This window comes from Styela clava, chromosome 3 (assembly GCF_964204865.1).
Source record: "Styela clava chromosome 3, kaStyClav1.hap1.2, whole genome shotgun sequence".
In the NCBI taxonomy this organism is placed as follows: domain Eukaryota; kingdom Metazoa; phylum Chordata; class Ascidiacea; order Stolidobranchia; family Styelidae; genus Styela; species Styela clava.
In genome coordinates, this window is record NC_135252.1 from 4,539,249 (window position 1) to 4,556,336 (window position 17,088).

Consider the following 17,088-nt stretch of genomic DNA (forward strand, 5'->3'; position numbering starts at 1 on the left):
ATATAACTTTAAATACTTTTTCTGTCGAATAATTTCTTTGAAAAAACGTGATAACTTTATTATAATATAATAAACATACTATTTTCTCAATAAATTAGTAATTCACTCATTCCTAAACCATTTGTCTAACTCTGCAACTACTTTAATCAATTTCTGTAATCTTTATATATTTATTCAAGTCGTTAGACATACATACCTCCAGATAGGGAATATACTCATTCTTCAATGTAAGATAATCAACTTTTGTTAAACTTTCTAGTTTCAGAGGAGACATTTCATTACAATGATAATTCCCACAAGTCAAAAAATGGCAAAATATAAGCATGCATATTTCTACACTCTTATATGCATCAACTTATGATTAAATGAATTGAGGTAGTGAAAGTATATAAACGTTAAATATAACAGGAAATGTATAGGAACTATACCTATCATTTGTTTCCGGCCTTATTTATAACATGAGCAATAGGAAGATACCTTAACATGACGCCAAGATATCAAATTTAATGATACTTGTGCTACTTATTAAGGAAATTATATTTGGTGAATTGAATATGAAAATAATATCAATAATTCAATTAGAATGCACAAGTTCAATTAAGTGCGGTAATTCATACAGCGCCTAACACTTGAATAATATAAAACCAGAATTGCAAGATATTTAAAAAATAAGATGTAAAATATAAAGATATTGACACCACTCACCTCTTCGTAGGGTAAATGATCTTTTTGTAAATCATCCATTTCAAAATATTCTACGCTGTTCGTATTCGCCATTCACATTATACAAAATGCTGCTATTTTTATAGCATCATGAGAAACAGTGTCATCATTAGGCAAAAATTTGAAGGGGTACAAAATCAGTAATGTCATCATATACGGTTCATTAATAATTTATCAGATCAATCGGAGATACTACGCTAAATCTCAGCTTTTATCAGAAATATGTCTTCTTCTTTAAATGAATAATGTCCCACAACCTCTACATTGCAATATTTTTTATTTTCTTTTTATATAACAATGTGCATGCATTATACCATCAGTGCAATGACACATATTAGATTCATTTTAACATTTTGAATATTGATTTTTTATTGGCACGGTTGAGGTGTAGATTAATGTGTATTGAAGTTTTTTAGAAGCGACAAGCAACAGTATAGTCAGACAACAAAAACCTCATTACAAAAATCTTAAGCAAAGTGAAAACCAATAAGTTGAATTAAAAAGCATATAGCCTAATAAAATGAACCACATATTAAGAAATACATGTTAGGACTACAACCTTATCATATTTTGGTGAGTTTTTTCACATATGCAATTGAGAGATACATTTTCAACTTGGACTAAAAATAATTCAGAGTCCGAACTTCTGCCATATAATGCCATCCTCTACAAATTGACCATTAACATTCTCAAAACAATAGAATATATGTTTTAAAAATTTATCTCTCAAAATTATTTTTTGTCATCCACAAATTTTAACTAAAATACCTTTATCAGTAATGATCACAGCAAATGATTCACATAAAAATAGACAACACTGCCACACCTATTATTCTCACTGACATTATTAATAATGTGATCATATTACAATCGATGTTGAAGAAATTTAAGCAACATAATTAGTCATATGCAGAGCAAGTATTGATTAAGTATATCAATAGAATTTTATAGCACGTTTAACTGAAATTTCAGAGAGCATACACGATACCTATGTTGCTCATTGTTATGGCATGTTATGGGAAACTAAATCAATATCTTACAAATTTGTGAGCTTACTAAAGCAGCCTATTATTTATTACCCACAATGAAATAGTTTTATATGTGCCTGAATAAATTTTATTTTGTTTAATTCTCTAACGCGAACATTTCACAAAGTATCTTGAATTTTTAGAATTATTTACTGTTTAAGTGTGGCAGATTGATAAATTCATGATGGTTACCTCATCTCTCGTTGGAACAAAAGCAATTATTTATAAACCACAAGGGAATGCTGAACATTCAATCTAAGACGCAATCTATCAACTACTATTGCGAGTTGTAATATAAATGAAATCACCAAAGTCTATATGATTACCCGCTGCAACCACAAAGGCGTTCATATTGGTGTATAACAGCAATATAAAAATAAACGAACAAAGATGGGCAAAAATTAGTATGGCTTGAAATTCAAGATACATTAGGTGTCGTACATATTCGATAACTGTATTATGAGAAATCTCATCTAAACATTAGTTGTATCAAATACTCAAGAATGTCAACCAGTAAACTTGATTATATGAAATTCAACTTCACAGATAAGGTGTTGATGAGTTTCACACCAACCAATTAATATTTGTTTTGTATATAATATATTGGCAACTGGAGTTGACAAGGCTATCTCAGTCAGTGCACAGTGAGAATTGTTATGGTTGGGACCAGTGTTCACTATTAGCGCACTTTTTTGCGAAAATTGCGAAACACTTTCGCAACTTTTTTTAGGGACTGCGAAATAGCACTTTTTTCCGATTTTGAAGAGAAAAAGCACTTTTTTCCGATTTTGAATGGAATAAAAATTCAAAGTTAACAAATATTTTCGAGTATTAAGTTGACAAATAAGTAACATACTAGTACTTTTGTAACTCAATTCTGCATATCATAACGATATTTATCGGAATTCTAACCTATGAGATGCAGACAAAGGAGATAAAGCTTTTGCATTAACGGCAAAATTCTTGTTTATAATATGATTATTATACAAGCACACCGATTCCGCTTCTCCCGCAAAAAACGCTCCCGGGTGTTTGAAACCAGATGTTGGAATACTAGGCAGTGCGTTTCTTTGAAGGTCATGTGACTATCAATGATATCGATGAATTCAAAATGACTATAAAAGTGTTAGTAACGTGTTATAGTCACTTTGGATGAATTGTGACCAAACTGCACGATTTTCAAATCAGACGAAACTTTTAGCAGCATGTCACAGATTTGCAAAATCACCAAATTCACAAAATACCATTAAGTGCCATTTTATTGTAATCACAATGTTGAAAGGACGTGGCATTTTCCGGAATTTTGCGATATTTACACAACTATTCCTCATTGATATGCGAGGACAGGTGGGCAAAATTCAATATTTTTTTGAATCGAATATTTTTAAGGAGTACCGAATAAACGTGGTGGAAACATTAAAAAATCGGCAATAAAGCCTTTTTACTGGTTAATTCCGTTATAATGGCTAATTGTTCTTGTCACCGATCGTTTTGGCGGTGATATCCAGGTTTTGGGTAATCTATATTCCCGCCCTCTCCTTTTTACAAATATGAATTCTTGTGGGTCGGCGGTCATCAAAGTTTTATATTTCGGGTTTACCCGTTCGTTCACATCGGCAACAGCTGTTGAAGACATTGAGGACTCAAATTAACATTTGCGTTGGCTTTAATACTACCTATCAAGATTTGTAAATTTACCGTCCCAATTTTATGGGAATGGTAATATTATTGTCCATACCGTGATGCAGATATTTATTAAGACGTTAATTAACTTTGTCATGTATTTCTATGGTGATAAACTTCGCAAACCTGAAATTGTGCCAATCCTGAATGTTGATTTAAAATAGTGATTGAATAATTCGGCAATAAAGGCATTTCTGCGTGGTCATAAGACGAGATGGCGTTAATGAACAGCACTTTATTTACAGGATATTTTACGTATGCGACTTAATGCTAAAAAGATTGGGCTCGAGTGCTTTTTTTTTCGAGTGCTCGAGTGCCTAATAGAGGTCAGGCGCTAATTGTAACTAATTCCCTCAAGTTTCAACGTGTTTTCAACAAAACAATACCCCGGCGATAAATATAGCTAAAATGTTACCGAGCAATTCACAATTTTATTTATGGAATTTGCAAATTCACCAGTTTCTTGACGATTTTGATATTGTCATGCCCTAAGTATTAGTGCAAAAAATACTCCCATTCTTCCGCGGCGGTTTGACGGGTTCTTTGTTCTATTCTTCAGAAAGTTCTGACACGGGGATATAGAATACTGAATCCGGAGGGTTGAATCCCTGTCCACTTACTGATGATTTTCCGTTTTGAAATGCGTGAAACATTCTTTATTTTAAATTAAATGACGTTTCGCGGGCTAGAGTTCTCCCCGAAAATGATGTGTTCCAGACGTTAGTTAGACTATAGATAAAACATTAGATTATTAATTTTCGTGACGCCCCGTTTTCGAAAATACAAAGTTATATCGCAAAAAAGCGTTATGATACATTTTGAATGAAACATTATTTACCGTTAATTCAGATCATATTTTACTCTTCATGACACCCGGTATCCGAAAATACAGTTGTATCTCGAAAAATGTGTTTTGTTACATTTAAAATAAAACATTTTTGCGATTAATTTAGATCATATTTTACTTTTCAGGACACCCGTTTTCGAAAATACAAGGTTATATCGCAAAATGTGTTTTGTTACATTTAAAATAAAACATTTTTGCGATTAATTTAGATCAAATTTTTCCTTTCACGGCAACCCGTTTCCGAAAATACAAAGTTATATCACAAAAAATGCGTTTTGTTACATTTATTTTGCATTCCCAATAAAATACATATTTTCCCTAATTAAGGTCGTCGATGAATCTGTTCCTGTCGTTCAAGCTCGACACACGTTTGGACGAGTGTGGGGGCGGTTTTTTACGATTTTATTATACGATATATTACGATTAAGATTTTATGATAGAAGTGAATTTGTCTCAAGATGGTATTTTACGATTCCTGCCCACAGAAAATAAACACGCTGACAGGCTTGGTTATAATTGATATTCGTTAAATTCTTTTTTACACTATCAATAAACGCACCACACCAATTGCGACCATATAAATTGCAGTCGCATCGGTATGGACTGTATGTTTTTGGCGCTCTCACATTAATAATAATTTTCAACAAAACAATACCCCGACGGTCATTAAAGCTGAATTCGTTACCGAATAATTCACAATTTTATTTACGGAATTTGCAATTTCAAGATCTCACTTGACGATTTTGATGATGTCATGCCCTAATTATTTCTGCTTAAATGCCTCAAAATACAACAAATGTAATCATTTTCGACGATAACAGGCGCAACAATTCGTAAACGAGCCGTCATAACGAAATTCGCGATTGATTTTACCTCTCTCTTGTTTACAATTTTAACATCCCGCCGGCCATGTATGGACGAATAAAATGTTCACATATTCGAAACATGACTTGGCCAAGGATGGAAGGGATCACTAAAGAGCTAATAGAAAGTACATACGCGAGGGTATGATATTAATATCGAGAATATTTGTGAGCATATCACAGGACTGAAATATTTTGCACCCGGCTGTTTGTTTGTTGGCAGAACAACGATACGCTAAAGTTAATTGATCGAATACAGGGAAGTATTTATTTATCATCTCACTTGCGAACATCGAGGTTTTGGCGAAATTGTACGATCATGTTGTCTTTCTTAAATAATAACTTTTTCAATAAATGTTCATTTTACTTTTGCGTCTTTATTATATGTCGGGTTTTCATTTATTTTAAATTCGAAATTGTCCGAAATACTCCCAACAGGTGTATAAGTACAATAATATTAGTACTTACCAAAGTACTTACCAGGGAAGTTTAATACACACGATGTGTAAAGGGCGTCGTAACTCCCGTTTATTAATTATAAATTATTTTTCATTCTGCTTAAAAATCAACGGCAGCATCTCACGTAACTCTCGCGACCAAATCTCTTTTGTTTTGTATGGCATCGTCTTGGCGATGAATTTATTGCCGACTGAATTTTAATTGTGTTTTAGGATAAGTTATTTTCTGTTTGTTGGTTTCTAAATTTTACAAACTTGGGTAGCAATTACTATTAATGTGAGATTTGTGCATATGAACGATTGAATATCGCGACTGGATGTCCGATATCTGAGAATGCGTAATTCTCTTTCAACATTAATTTTCAGAATATCAGCGTTCATGTGGTCGAATAAAAATTATTTATCAAATGGATTGGTATTTCGAGACACTGTCAAAATTATTTGGGATCCACTATCATATCATTCGTTTATTTTTTTTATTCATGTTTTTCTCAAGAATCACCCTCCTTATATTTAGTGTACCTTCGCAAAAGAAAACTCTTTGGTGTCATCGTTCCTATTAGTGTAATTGAAATATATGGAAACCTCGCAAGTGGCGTTGTGATGCGAATATTTGATACTAGGTCAGCAGCATTACAAAGAGTGCTATTTATGAATGTTGAAAGTACATGACATTACTGAACATTTTGCCAATATATGATGTTTTCTGCCCGATTTAAACTAACTCGCACGCAAACCAAGGCATGTCGACATTTAAAAATTACTTGTCTTTGGGTAAGCTCTGAAATAGTATAATATAAATGTAAATGAGGAATTAGGTCATGCTAGCTCACGAAACGGGAGGATTTTCAAAGTGATCTTGTGTAATATTTCGGAGAAAAAAGTTTGAAAGGAAAGTAGGTCAACCTATCTCCTAAAACAGAGGAGTATCCTGCGTAATATTTCGGAGGGAACGTAGGTTAACCTATCTTTTAAAACAGCGGGTGGCGACTTTCAAAGTGGTTCAAAATTAATAATTATCAGATAAGGTTTAGGGATAAATCGAAAAGTTGAATTTCCAGCGCACCTAACCCTAATTAGGCTATTTATATTTGGGGGATTATTTTGCACGGGATTTGTACAAACGATCCACCCTGTAACTAATATGGTTTCCAGCCTGCCTCGTGTCTGTTAGATGGAAGGAGTAACAAATGTGAAAGTCTTTGCTGTTTAGGCGAGTAAGCAACTGACACCGTGATACATTGCATGAAAGTTTTGTCCGCGGCAGGTGTTAGCAGATGTTATTTCGTTGCCGATGAATTCGCTTGTTTTAATTAAACATGAATTCTCTTAAAGGGAACTCGGTTAACGAAAAGGCTTCTCTTTAATTCATAATATTAACCGGAGGAGCGCTTTTTCGAGTATCTATGCCGTTTTAAATGGGTTATATGAAAGGCTAGGGCACATAACTTGTGAAAATCGGCAAAAGCACTTTCGCACTTTTTTTTTCGACTGCGAAGCACTTTCGCACTCATAATTTGCTTAGAGTTAACACTGGTTGGGACTAAATATGTTAACGTGATTACCATAAGTATACCCATGCTTCTATTGATACACTTCTTTTCAAGTGGACTTAATAATTAATTGTATTTTTATCTGCCAAATAAATACATAGCAAGTTTTTCTCTGTCACTTTGGCTTTATACGAAATTAGTGTGAGCTGACAATGACGAATTGCCCACACTTGAGTGATAAATTATTGTTATATACAATCCACATATTTTGGCTATCCAAAATCTTACTGGCAAATCCTTTTATTAATATGGTAAATATGAGCTGAAAATAAACAATAAACAACAAAGTGCCCACAATCATGAATATAATATAGATGACTTATAGCTTTTATCTAAATACAGCAGGTCATCAATGCTTGAGGAGTGTTGCTTCACTGATATAAATGTCAGAAAAATGATTTCAACTGTTACCATCCAGTCAAGTATTCGGACGAAGCACCTTACACATTAGAATCAAGCAAATAAAACTACTTTACCTCATCATAATATCTTTTTGGTTGGTCTGGTTTAACCAAATAAAGAATTTCTTCTTGTTCTTCTTCTGTCGAGCTATCATCCAGCATTTTTAATTGTTCTCGTCAAAAAATTTAACCGAGAAATTATTGGATATTACAAGATTTAAACTTTGATGCAACTTAAAAAGACATACGGGAAAAGAAAACCAAGACATATGGGAAAAGCATAGCAATTGAAAGCATATAACTGCAGGAAACTGAAATCAATCTAGGTGCAAATAGGAAATAGTGCAAATGACAGATGAGAGGATGAAAAATCAAGCTACAAAGTGAAACTATAGTAAATAAGTAAAAACACCATTGATATATATGATATATTCATCTGATTACTTCTTGAATCTAATTTGAAATGACTGTATGTTATTAAAATGTTTCTGAAACAAACACACCTCAGCAAATAAACAGATAAGATTAATCAATTATGAATAATGATCTATTTCCTGCTGTCACATTGAAGTAATATGAATTTCAATTTTCACCTCTGAGAATGGCAAAGTGCAAAGTTATGCTAAAAATCTGATCTTCACCAATCCTTATAAAGACTTTAACTCATCAAATAATTTAATTCTTTGGCCTACTTGCAGAAATATTCTAATACAAACATATTCTACTTAGATTAGAACAAAAGTAACATTAACCAAGTTGTATCAAAGGTTGTATCATGCATATACAAGTTGATGGTAATGATCCTCATGCCCTCAGGGCGAAAATGTCTAAAAATAATAACTCAAAGGGCATACGACCCCAAACCATATCACTATGTTCTGAGTGATGAAAACTATTATCTTACTACACCATCTTGTCTACTTTTGAGTAATGTTACTGATAGTTTCTAGGGTAATACTAATCATAGCTTTCTCCATATCTTTTAAACTTATATTATCCATACAATTGATTGAATCAAGTTGGCTTTATATATATGATTATGTAAAATCGCTTAGAAAGATACGCATGTAATACAAGGTCAAACTGCTAATTAAATTATAAATTTATGAATAAAAGACTCACAAATATAATTATTTTTAAGCATTGAACATTTTCCCATGCGAATCACAGCAAGTTTCAGAATAAATTTGCATAAAATGTTTAACAGTGTGTTCCAATAGCAGTCATGGGTAAAATAATTCAAAACTTTAATTATAAAACTTGGATACATGAATTCAAGAATGATTTGAAATTATTATTTTGTTAAATACCTATATTATAATTACAATTTCAGTGTGAGTTCAAGCTAAAAGAATTTGTGAACAATTACAGAACCACTGTAAAAGTCCGAAACAATGTTCAGCAATATATATTGGGCAAATACAATAATCTAAACAAAAAATGAGCTGTTCAAACTGCAGAAACTAGATCCTCAATCGACATCTACGCTATTGCCAAGTAAGCGGAAAATGGTCACTATAAAATATGTTCTGCAGTATATATCTAAACTGATATATAGCTGTAAAATATCTCTGTTGGGAGTTTACAATAGTAATTATTAATGAAATATTTCAAATATATATATAATTTCCTGTTTTCATTATTTATGTCCAACATGACTTTAATTACAAGCAATCATCATTGTAAAAATACTAATATATGAGGAAATATCCACTAACGTCTCAATTCATATGTTTCGAACAATAGGTTAATGCAAAAATTGTGTACCCTGACCTCATTGCATCTAGTCTCTGACTGCCCTTCATGTAATATTTTATATGGACATAAACCAAAAACAGTCATCAATTCATACCAAGTCTTGTTGTAATGAGATATTTGATTAGTCAATTGAAAAATTTACAACATAATTTAGGCATGAATCATGGATGCAGTATTATTTAGCCACTGAACTTTATTAAAAGTTCTTCATAATTTTAAAGACTTTTACAATTTAAAATGATAACCGTTGAGCCAAAGCCCAATATTCCTAGAACTATTAATATTTTAAATTTCTGTACCTATCTCTTATGTACGCATAAGCACCATCAGAGTCTGCTAAGTATTATTGTATTTTTTTAAATATTTTCCTAGAATGCTGTAGTACTACTTCCATGCAAAGGCTGGGAAAAAAATGGACTGAATGTGTGGCTCATGATTTATTTGAATATATATCATATATTCTTGTCTTTTTCTTGTCTTTCTACAAAAAAGCTGGTGATAGCTGCCTTCCCTTTGGTATTTGAAATTGTATATAAAGATTATACCATATTCAGGACCTTCTTCAATAATTAAATCTTTTTGAAAATACGCAATTCTATACCCAAAAGTATCAAATTTTGCAGCCTTGTTCACGAGTGACAAGTTTTCCAATATTTTTAACACCCAATATTGCAATTGATAGAATTTAAGGAGATGTTACAGCATTTCAATGAAATTTGACTGGTTTGTGACATTACGAAATAGTTGAATATATGAATTTTTACAGAGCTTCCCAGCAATCACGAAAGAAAGAAAAAAGAAAATTTTTCTCATACTTCAGCTGATTTGTTTGGAACAGGGTTGAATAGCTATATCATGAAATAAGCGAGCAAATACAATTCTTTGTTTATATGTTGGCTAAATGCTATAATGAGCCTTTAACATTTACCGGTAGATTAAAATTGGATTTGTAAGCTTTCAAAAGCTGTATCAGTTCTAAAACTAATTGGCCTATATTGTTGGTATTGGTTTTTTCAGCACATGAATCAGCAACTCCAACACAAGTTTATTGATCACATCGACATGAAAAGTTAAACTTTCAAGCAGCTGTTACCCAGGGTCAACTGGCCTCCTTTTTCAATTGGTTCACAACTTGTTAAAGTCAAATTAGACCAAAACAGAAATAAATAGAACTAAAGTATATATAGAGAAGTCAATGAATTAGTCAACAAATGGGAAGTGGTCAACAAATTGTCAAGAAATGACATGATGTCAATGTGAGATTTACAAATAAATTCTGAAATTTGTTGAAATATCAGCTCCAACCCAACCATTTTGTATACAATAATGAGAACTGCAATTCAATATGATCCAAAATAACTGACTATTTTGATGTCAAACGTTCAATCACTCAACAAAATGTAGTCATGGTCACACTATGTTTGTACTATTGGAATGAACGAAAAATCTCTTCGCATGAAATCAATGACAGTCAGACACACAAATTCTTACGTCAAATTCATCTAGGAGTATGTTATCCATGATAAAATATTTTTCGATACAGTGTTGATATTGATTGTATGAACTAAACATAAATATTTATATTCATTGACTAGAACTATTGCATATGGTGAATAAATTCAACAACTGCTAATTACAACTGCTATATAGCCACTGTGTGATGAAAGATAAAAAAGAGATTTAACAGAAGAATTTTAAGTACTCGATTATCAATGATGAATAAAATAACCTACCGCTTCTATCACATCTTCTTCTAGTAGAGTCTCCATATTTCTTCAAACCTTTTCTTGATAACCCCACCCAGAATTACTTACAAATTAGGTATTTATTTGCTTACATGAATTCTATTTGCATATATTACTACACATCATGAGAAGAAATCATGATGAGTTTTAGAAGAATATTCTATGCAGTATGTTGATCAATATTTTTATATGTCGGTGTATTGATTTTGTATCCTCCCATTGAAAGCAGATATCAATCAGTATTAAATTTGCTTCTTGAAAAGTTTGAAACCAGTATTGGACATTCATGATCATTTTTGTAAAGCAAAGGATCATGTGATAAAATAATCATAACTTCCCCTTAATTTTACACTCTCATAGCAGGTCATATTACTTCGTTGTGATTGAAAAAAATTACCAATATTTTTATGACGAAGATTCCAATCAACTCGAATATCAACGCTAAAAAGCTTCAAATTAAATAATGCTTGAAAAGGACATTGTACTTTTTGGAGAAGCCCAAATTTACTGGCTTGGCGTACCTACTCCATTTATTACATCCTAGGTAGGATGGTTTGCAATAGAGTTTAACTTTGACCTGCAATTCCACAACATCCAAGTCCAATGATCTAACTACCAGCACCTGTTTTCAATTTTTAATGAAAACGTTCAGAAATATATAATATGAAAACTATAGCATAATCTGTATGTTATAAAAGCTGCACAGAAATATGTACCGTAAGTATTAGAAAAAGCACAAATAATGCTAAATTCATACCTATTGATATTATTGTGATTAAAATGACTCGAGGAACTCTTCTTCAGTCTGTAACACTTTTTTCGCTATTTCAATCCATCCACCTAGAAAACAATAGCTGGATTCAAATAATAATTTATCATTGAACAACTCTCTGGTTTATTAGCACGATTCATAATTCTTGTTCCCCTGGAGCAACAGAACTAACATTCAAGGATCATCAAATAGATGAAGTTTATATAAAACATTATTTGATATGATTGATAACAAAATAATTGTACTCAAATTCTTAATATTGTATTAAACGTTGTTAAGGTGTCATGAAAAAACAGTGTTCCTTATATTTAATCAAACATAATGCAAAAAATATTGTAAGTTGAGATTCATTCTAGTATTGTTTTCTTGATTCAAGGTAAATAAATGAACATTCAAAAAGATAGAATTAAATACTTATATAGAAGATTAGTTGTAAGTAGTGACTCACCACCTATCCTTCCTTCTATGCTTTTTGTGCAACTAGATCCACAAGAATCCTGTGCCATAGAAACGCTTGAATAAGATGATGAAGTCAAGAGCTAGAATATGCCCTATGACTGTATCAACACTTTATTATGCAGTATCAGATCCTGTGTTTTGTTGCACCAAATTCAGAAATTAAATAATGCTGTGTTCATGTTGTACATACTTTGGTCACGACTTTCACAGGTAGATTTTCTATTTAGATATTTAGAGAAAAAAAAAGAATCTTACGTGATATAATACAAGATTAACCAATTTAATGAAAATCTCAAAACTGAGTGATTTTTGCAACTATGCACTATTAAAATTTGAAATAATAGGATAGGATTCACATATTTCAGTATTTATTCATTTACATCTGTCATGGAAATCACAAATAATGCATGTTATTGGTAAAACAAAAAGAAACCTAGCAGTTTCTGCCAAAGTATCCCAGTGTGTTGATCAATCAGCTCTACTAGCAATGTTTCAATCATTACTACTTAGCCATATTCGATATTGTTGTTCAGTCTGGCTTCATGGTAATAAAACACTTGTCTCAAAACTGCAGAGTATTTATTTGTAATAATTTTTTAAGAATAGTTTTTGGTAAAAGAAAACATGAAAGTGTAGACCCTTACTTCAAATCACTGAATATACTTAAGGTTGAAGACATGGTGAAATTTGAAATATTATCCCTAGCTTACGACTTCCATAATAATGCGTTGCCCAATTGCTTTAATGACATACTTGTCAAAAATACCTCCAACCGAAGAAGTAGTTCTGATTTATTCGTACCTTTCATGAGTAAATCTGTGAGTCAGCATCCCTTTTACTGGACCCAAACTTTGGAATTCTCTTCCCTTAAATTTGAAGTCCAAAAAATCTTTTCAAAAACAAGTCAAGTCTCATTTAGTTTCCAAATATTAAAAATGACTACTAGTGGTACTCGATGACGAAAACTTGGGACACTCCACACTTGCACATTATTGTTTTAATGAAAATGTTGAACAGCTATAATAATATGCAATTCAAGAGTCCTGCTGCACACTAACACAAATATATTTCTGTAACGTTTCGTCTGACCAAAATCAGACTTCCTCAGACAAGCAGTTTACAACAATGACAAGAAAAGAGCAATCATGCAGTTTAAATATGGCGATAAATAAATTTGTTTGAAATTAATTGTGAGCAAACAATGAAAAAACAATTATTTATATTCAGAAACAGATTGCGAAATAAAAAAATGCAATCGGTTCTCAGCATGGAATAATTGTTCCGCGGCGTGCTTGATTTCACAATAAGTTTCACTAGAACATTTATTTTATTCCTGCTACAGCATCCTTGCATTACATGCATACGGATCCACTAGCGCAAAGGCATAGAGAAAGGATTGGGAGTTAGTCTCGCGCAACCTCTACTGATCGTTATATTAGCTATAATAATATTGTTATATCTTGCCATGACTTGGCCAGACCTAGTCCAGCACCAAAGAAATGGTAATGTGACATGCATGAGTATATTTTTTTTAAATATATAGGTAACTGACATACCCGGATGATATTTTCTTTAAATAACTGCACACATTCTATCACTTCACGCTGGTGTTTTTACCTTTTTCTAGCTGTGATGTCCTTATCATACACGCTTGGTCTTATGTTTGAGTGGTGGTATAAGGGTTGTAGATAGTATAATATAGTTCCTGCAAGGTTTCTAATTATTGCAACTAGGCGAGTAGTAGAGCTATGTTGAATTCTCCTCTTCAGATTTTAATTTGCTGTGGGTCATTGTAATTGGATGTGGTTTTTATATCATTTATGCATGCATGCATTTTATGTTAAGGCATGGTATTGGTGTTTAAGTTGACTTGTTGGCCAAGGTATAGATAGTAAAATTTTGTGTGTTTTTTGCATGGTGTGAGAAATTCTTCTCTGTCCCAAGCAGAATGTCATCATAGATCATCTATCCATCGCTATATAATGACAATACATCCCATTTAATTAAACATATATTTTTTGCCTGTAATAAATAGTTCAGCGCGTTCCCCTTCACCCAATCATTGAAACATCTACTCGCAGTTTTATGTTTTGTTTTTCAGGTTACTTCAAAGTGATTAAATGAAGGAAAACACATAAGGAAAAAATCAAACAAAGACCCCGATATCCTGTGAAATAACAACCCTATTCCTATTACCTTGTCTGAAATCAATACCCAAGAATGAAAAACCTCACTTACACCCTTTGTAACCAATTTATTTCCATATCCTACTTTACTTAATTATAGTAATTTTACTGTTACCGGTAACTTTAATTACTTATTACAATCTGGACTATAATTCGGCAATAATAGGCTCTAATTTGGGGAATGAAATGGTCTCGCCCACCTCTTCATGCACCCAATTCTGGCAACTTTGGTTGAGCAAATTGGCATTTGACTCCAACTATAATCAGCTTGGCAATATGTTTTCAATAGATTCTTCCTTTTATATTTTAATTAACGATTAAAAGTTCGATCAATTTGGCAATGGCAACCATTACAAAAATATCAATATGGTGTGGCAAATAATTTTTTTCTTTTCTAGTGTTTATTTATTTTTTTTGTTTACTGTATAGTATACCATAAATCTATCGCGTTTTATTCTTACTTAAATAACGTCTCAATGGTTGTGTGTGTGTGTGTGGCTGGTGGGTGCATGTGAGCGTGTTCGAAATACCTTAATAATTTTAGGTGAGTAAACACGTACCACTTCCTCTTGGCAAAACCTTCTATCTTATATTTTGTACGTTATAAACCTTATCTAAAGTTTTGTTTGCTCCCCTGATTTCATAATCAGTTTTTATTTATTTAGTTTTATCTGTCAAATGTATTGTTATGCTGATTATGGAGTCGAAATAAACTTATACTTACATATATACATACTATACATATTTAATAATATAGATATTGAGTCTCAAACTATCTCATCAACTTGAGAAGACTCGATCACAAGTTTTTTATTTTAACATGCAATAGCTTACTAATAAATGGATGCATTGCAGAATTGACTGAACTTGGTTCGTTCAATCACTTTAATTACATTTTAAAATAAAGTCAGTATGTGATTGGGTAGTGCACAAATTACTACACCAAATCAGAGTTATATTAACATTACTTTCGTATTAATACAGTTGGGATGTAAAATAATAAGAATAATTGCCTTTGTAATTTATCAAGAATAGTCATTTGTACATCAGAACATGTCCCATTTCATTCTTTGTTTGATTTTTATATCTGACAAGGAATATAATTTAAAAATATCTGGCTTGTGTCAGTGTCTGGTAAGATATGCCAAGCCAAAAAAAATAATAAAATACGGAACAGAAGTTTTAAATATACACACTGCTGTAACATGAATGAACTGTTATCATTGTTTAATGAACGGAAAACGTATGCCGGCAATTTATTAACGACTTAAAGCATGACATCACTAGCGCGCTTACAAGTTTACAGTCGAGAACATTCAATCATTTCAGTGTGACCCGGTGTCTGCGGCAAGTTTTATTCCGGGGGATTCCCCTCAACCGAGATTGGGAAGCCCCCACTGTTGTAAATTGTATCCCGACTTAACTTCTCGTTCTTCTTTGTTGTAGATTCAACTTTCAGTGACATGCAGACAATTTATAGTGAGTGTTATAGCAATATCAGATAATACAATAATAAATATTTTATAATCTAATGCTTTTATTGTAATAGCCTATAAGTTACAGAACGTTTTAAGGTCTATCTGTCTGGCGTAAAATCAGAACATCTGTATATTTAGATGGATCATGCTAAAACCTGATAATCCTGACGAATTGCAGGTTAATACTGTAATAAGGCAGTGCAAATAATGGCAAAAACCAAACGTTATTGCCTGGAAAAGGTATTCAACATGTTTATTGATCCATTAGGTAATATCAGCTATATTCTGGAGGCCAGTTTATTTCAATCAGGTTATTTATCATGTCTCGTCTATTTCCTTTTAGGTACACCCTTCTTGTTATAGTTTTGAGACTTAACTATTTTCTAATTCTGTTTCATAACTGGTGTGTTGCTGTTTGAAAACATCAATGGGACAAATAGGTTTATCATTGGTTATGAATGTTTCTGTATATATTGAATTTAATGACTGTACACAATCACAAAGTGGGAATTGGTTAACCTTGCAGTCTTGCCCGGCCCCTTCTGATTATATTTTATGAATATTATTTATTGTTTACCCTTTTACTGTAATGTGTATTTTGATGATATATTCAAAATTAAATCATTATTTCTCACTCACTCTCTATTTTTGAATTAAATTATTATTAGAAATGATAGCAATGTGAAAAGATGAAAGAAAAATAGTTCATTTAAATAAATACTTGATTGGTTCGAATAACCCTCTTTTTTCATTTTGGCAAACACCCAATTTGCAGTATTATGATACTACACTTGCTCTTTGTCAATAAGTCATTAGATTTACTCAAAAGTACAAAATGATGGTGTTTATTTTGGCTAAAAAATAGATTTTTTTATAGTCCAAATAAGACAAAGACAGAACATGTGACGTATCTCATGGTGCATAATGAAAACGCTGTTCCGTAATTTATTTTGGATGTTTCAGATAAAACATTTTCTAACTTCTTTTTCAGTTTTATTCAAACATAACTGTTCAAGACAAATTACTCAAATTTATATTCATATTGTGTGATATTTGTCTTCATTACTCATTTATATGATTATTATTAAAATTAGTATTTATTTGAAATTGGCATAAAAAACAGTTTATAGATTT

The 17,088-nt window shown here is 31.9% G+C and overlaps 1 protein-coding gene across 5 annotated transcripts in view; it reads right to left on the minus strand.

The window, feature by feature from the left end:
* LOC120343571 (anoctamin-4-like) overlaps nt 1–12,505 on the minus strand; it is a 36,643-nt gene extending 24,138 nt beyond the window's left edge. The window contains exons 1-2 of one of the 5 annotated variants that reach the window (XM_039412794.2): nt 12,280–12,505; nt 11,817–11,899 (exon numbers count right to left, since the gene is read on the minus strand). Coding sequence is in view for 4 of the 5 variants with exons in the window: in XM_039412786.2 (XP_039268720.2) it covers nt 197–325 (129 nt within the window). In the remaining variant the exon portion in view is untranslated. Of the gene's footprint in view, nt 1–196; nt 351–705; nt 1,226–7,631; nt 7,897–11,047; nt 11,190–11,816; nt 11,900–12,279 lie in introns of those variants that run through there. The other 4 variants (XM_039412792.2, XM_039412788.2, XM_039412791.2 and 1 more) reach the window with 4 other exon arrangements.
* Between the last annotated feature and the right edge of the window lie 4,583 nt (nt 12,506–17,088).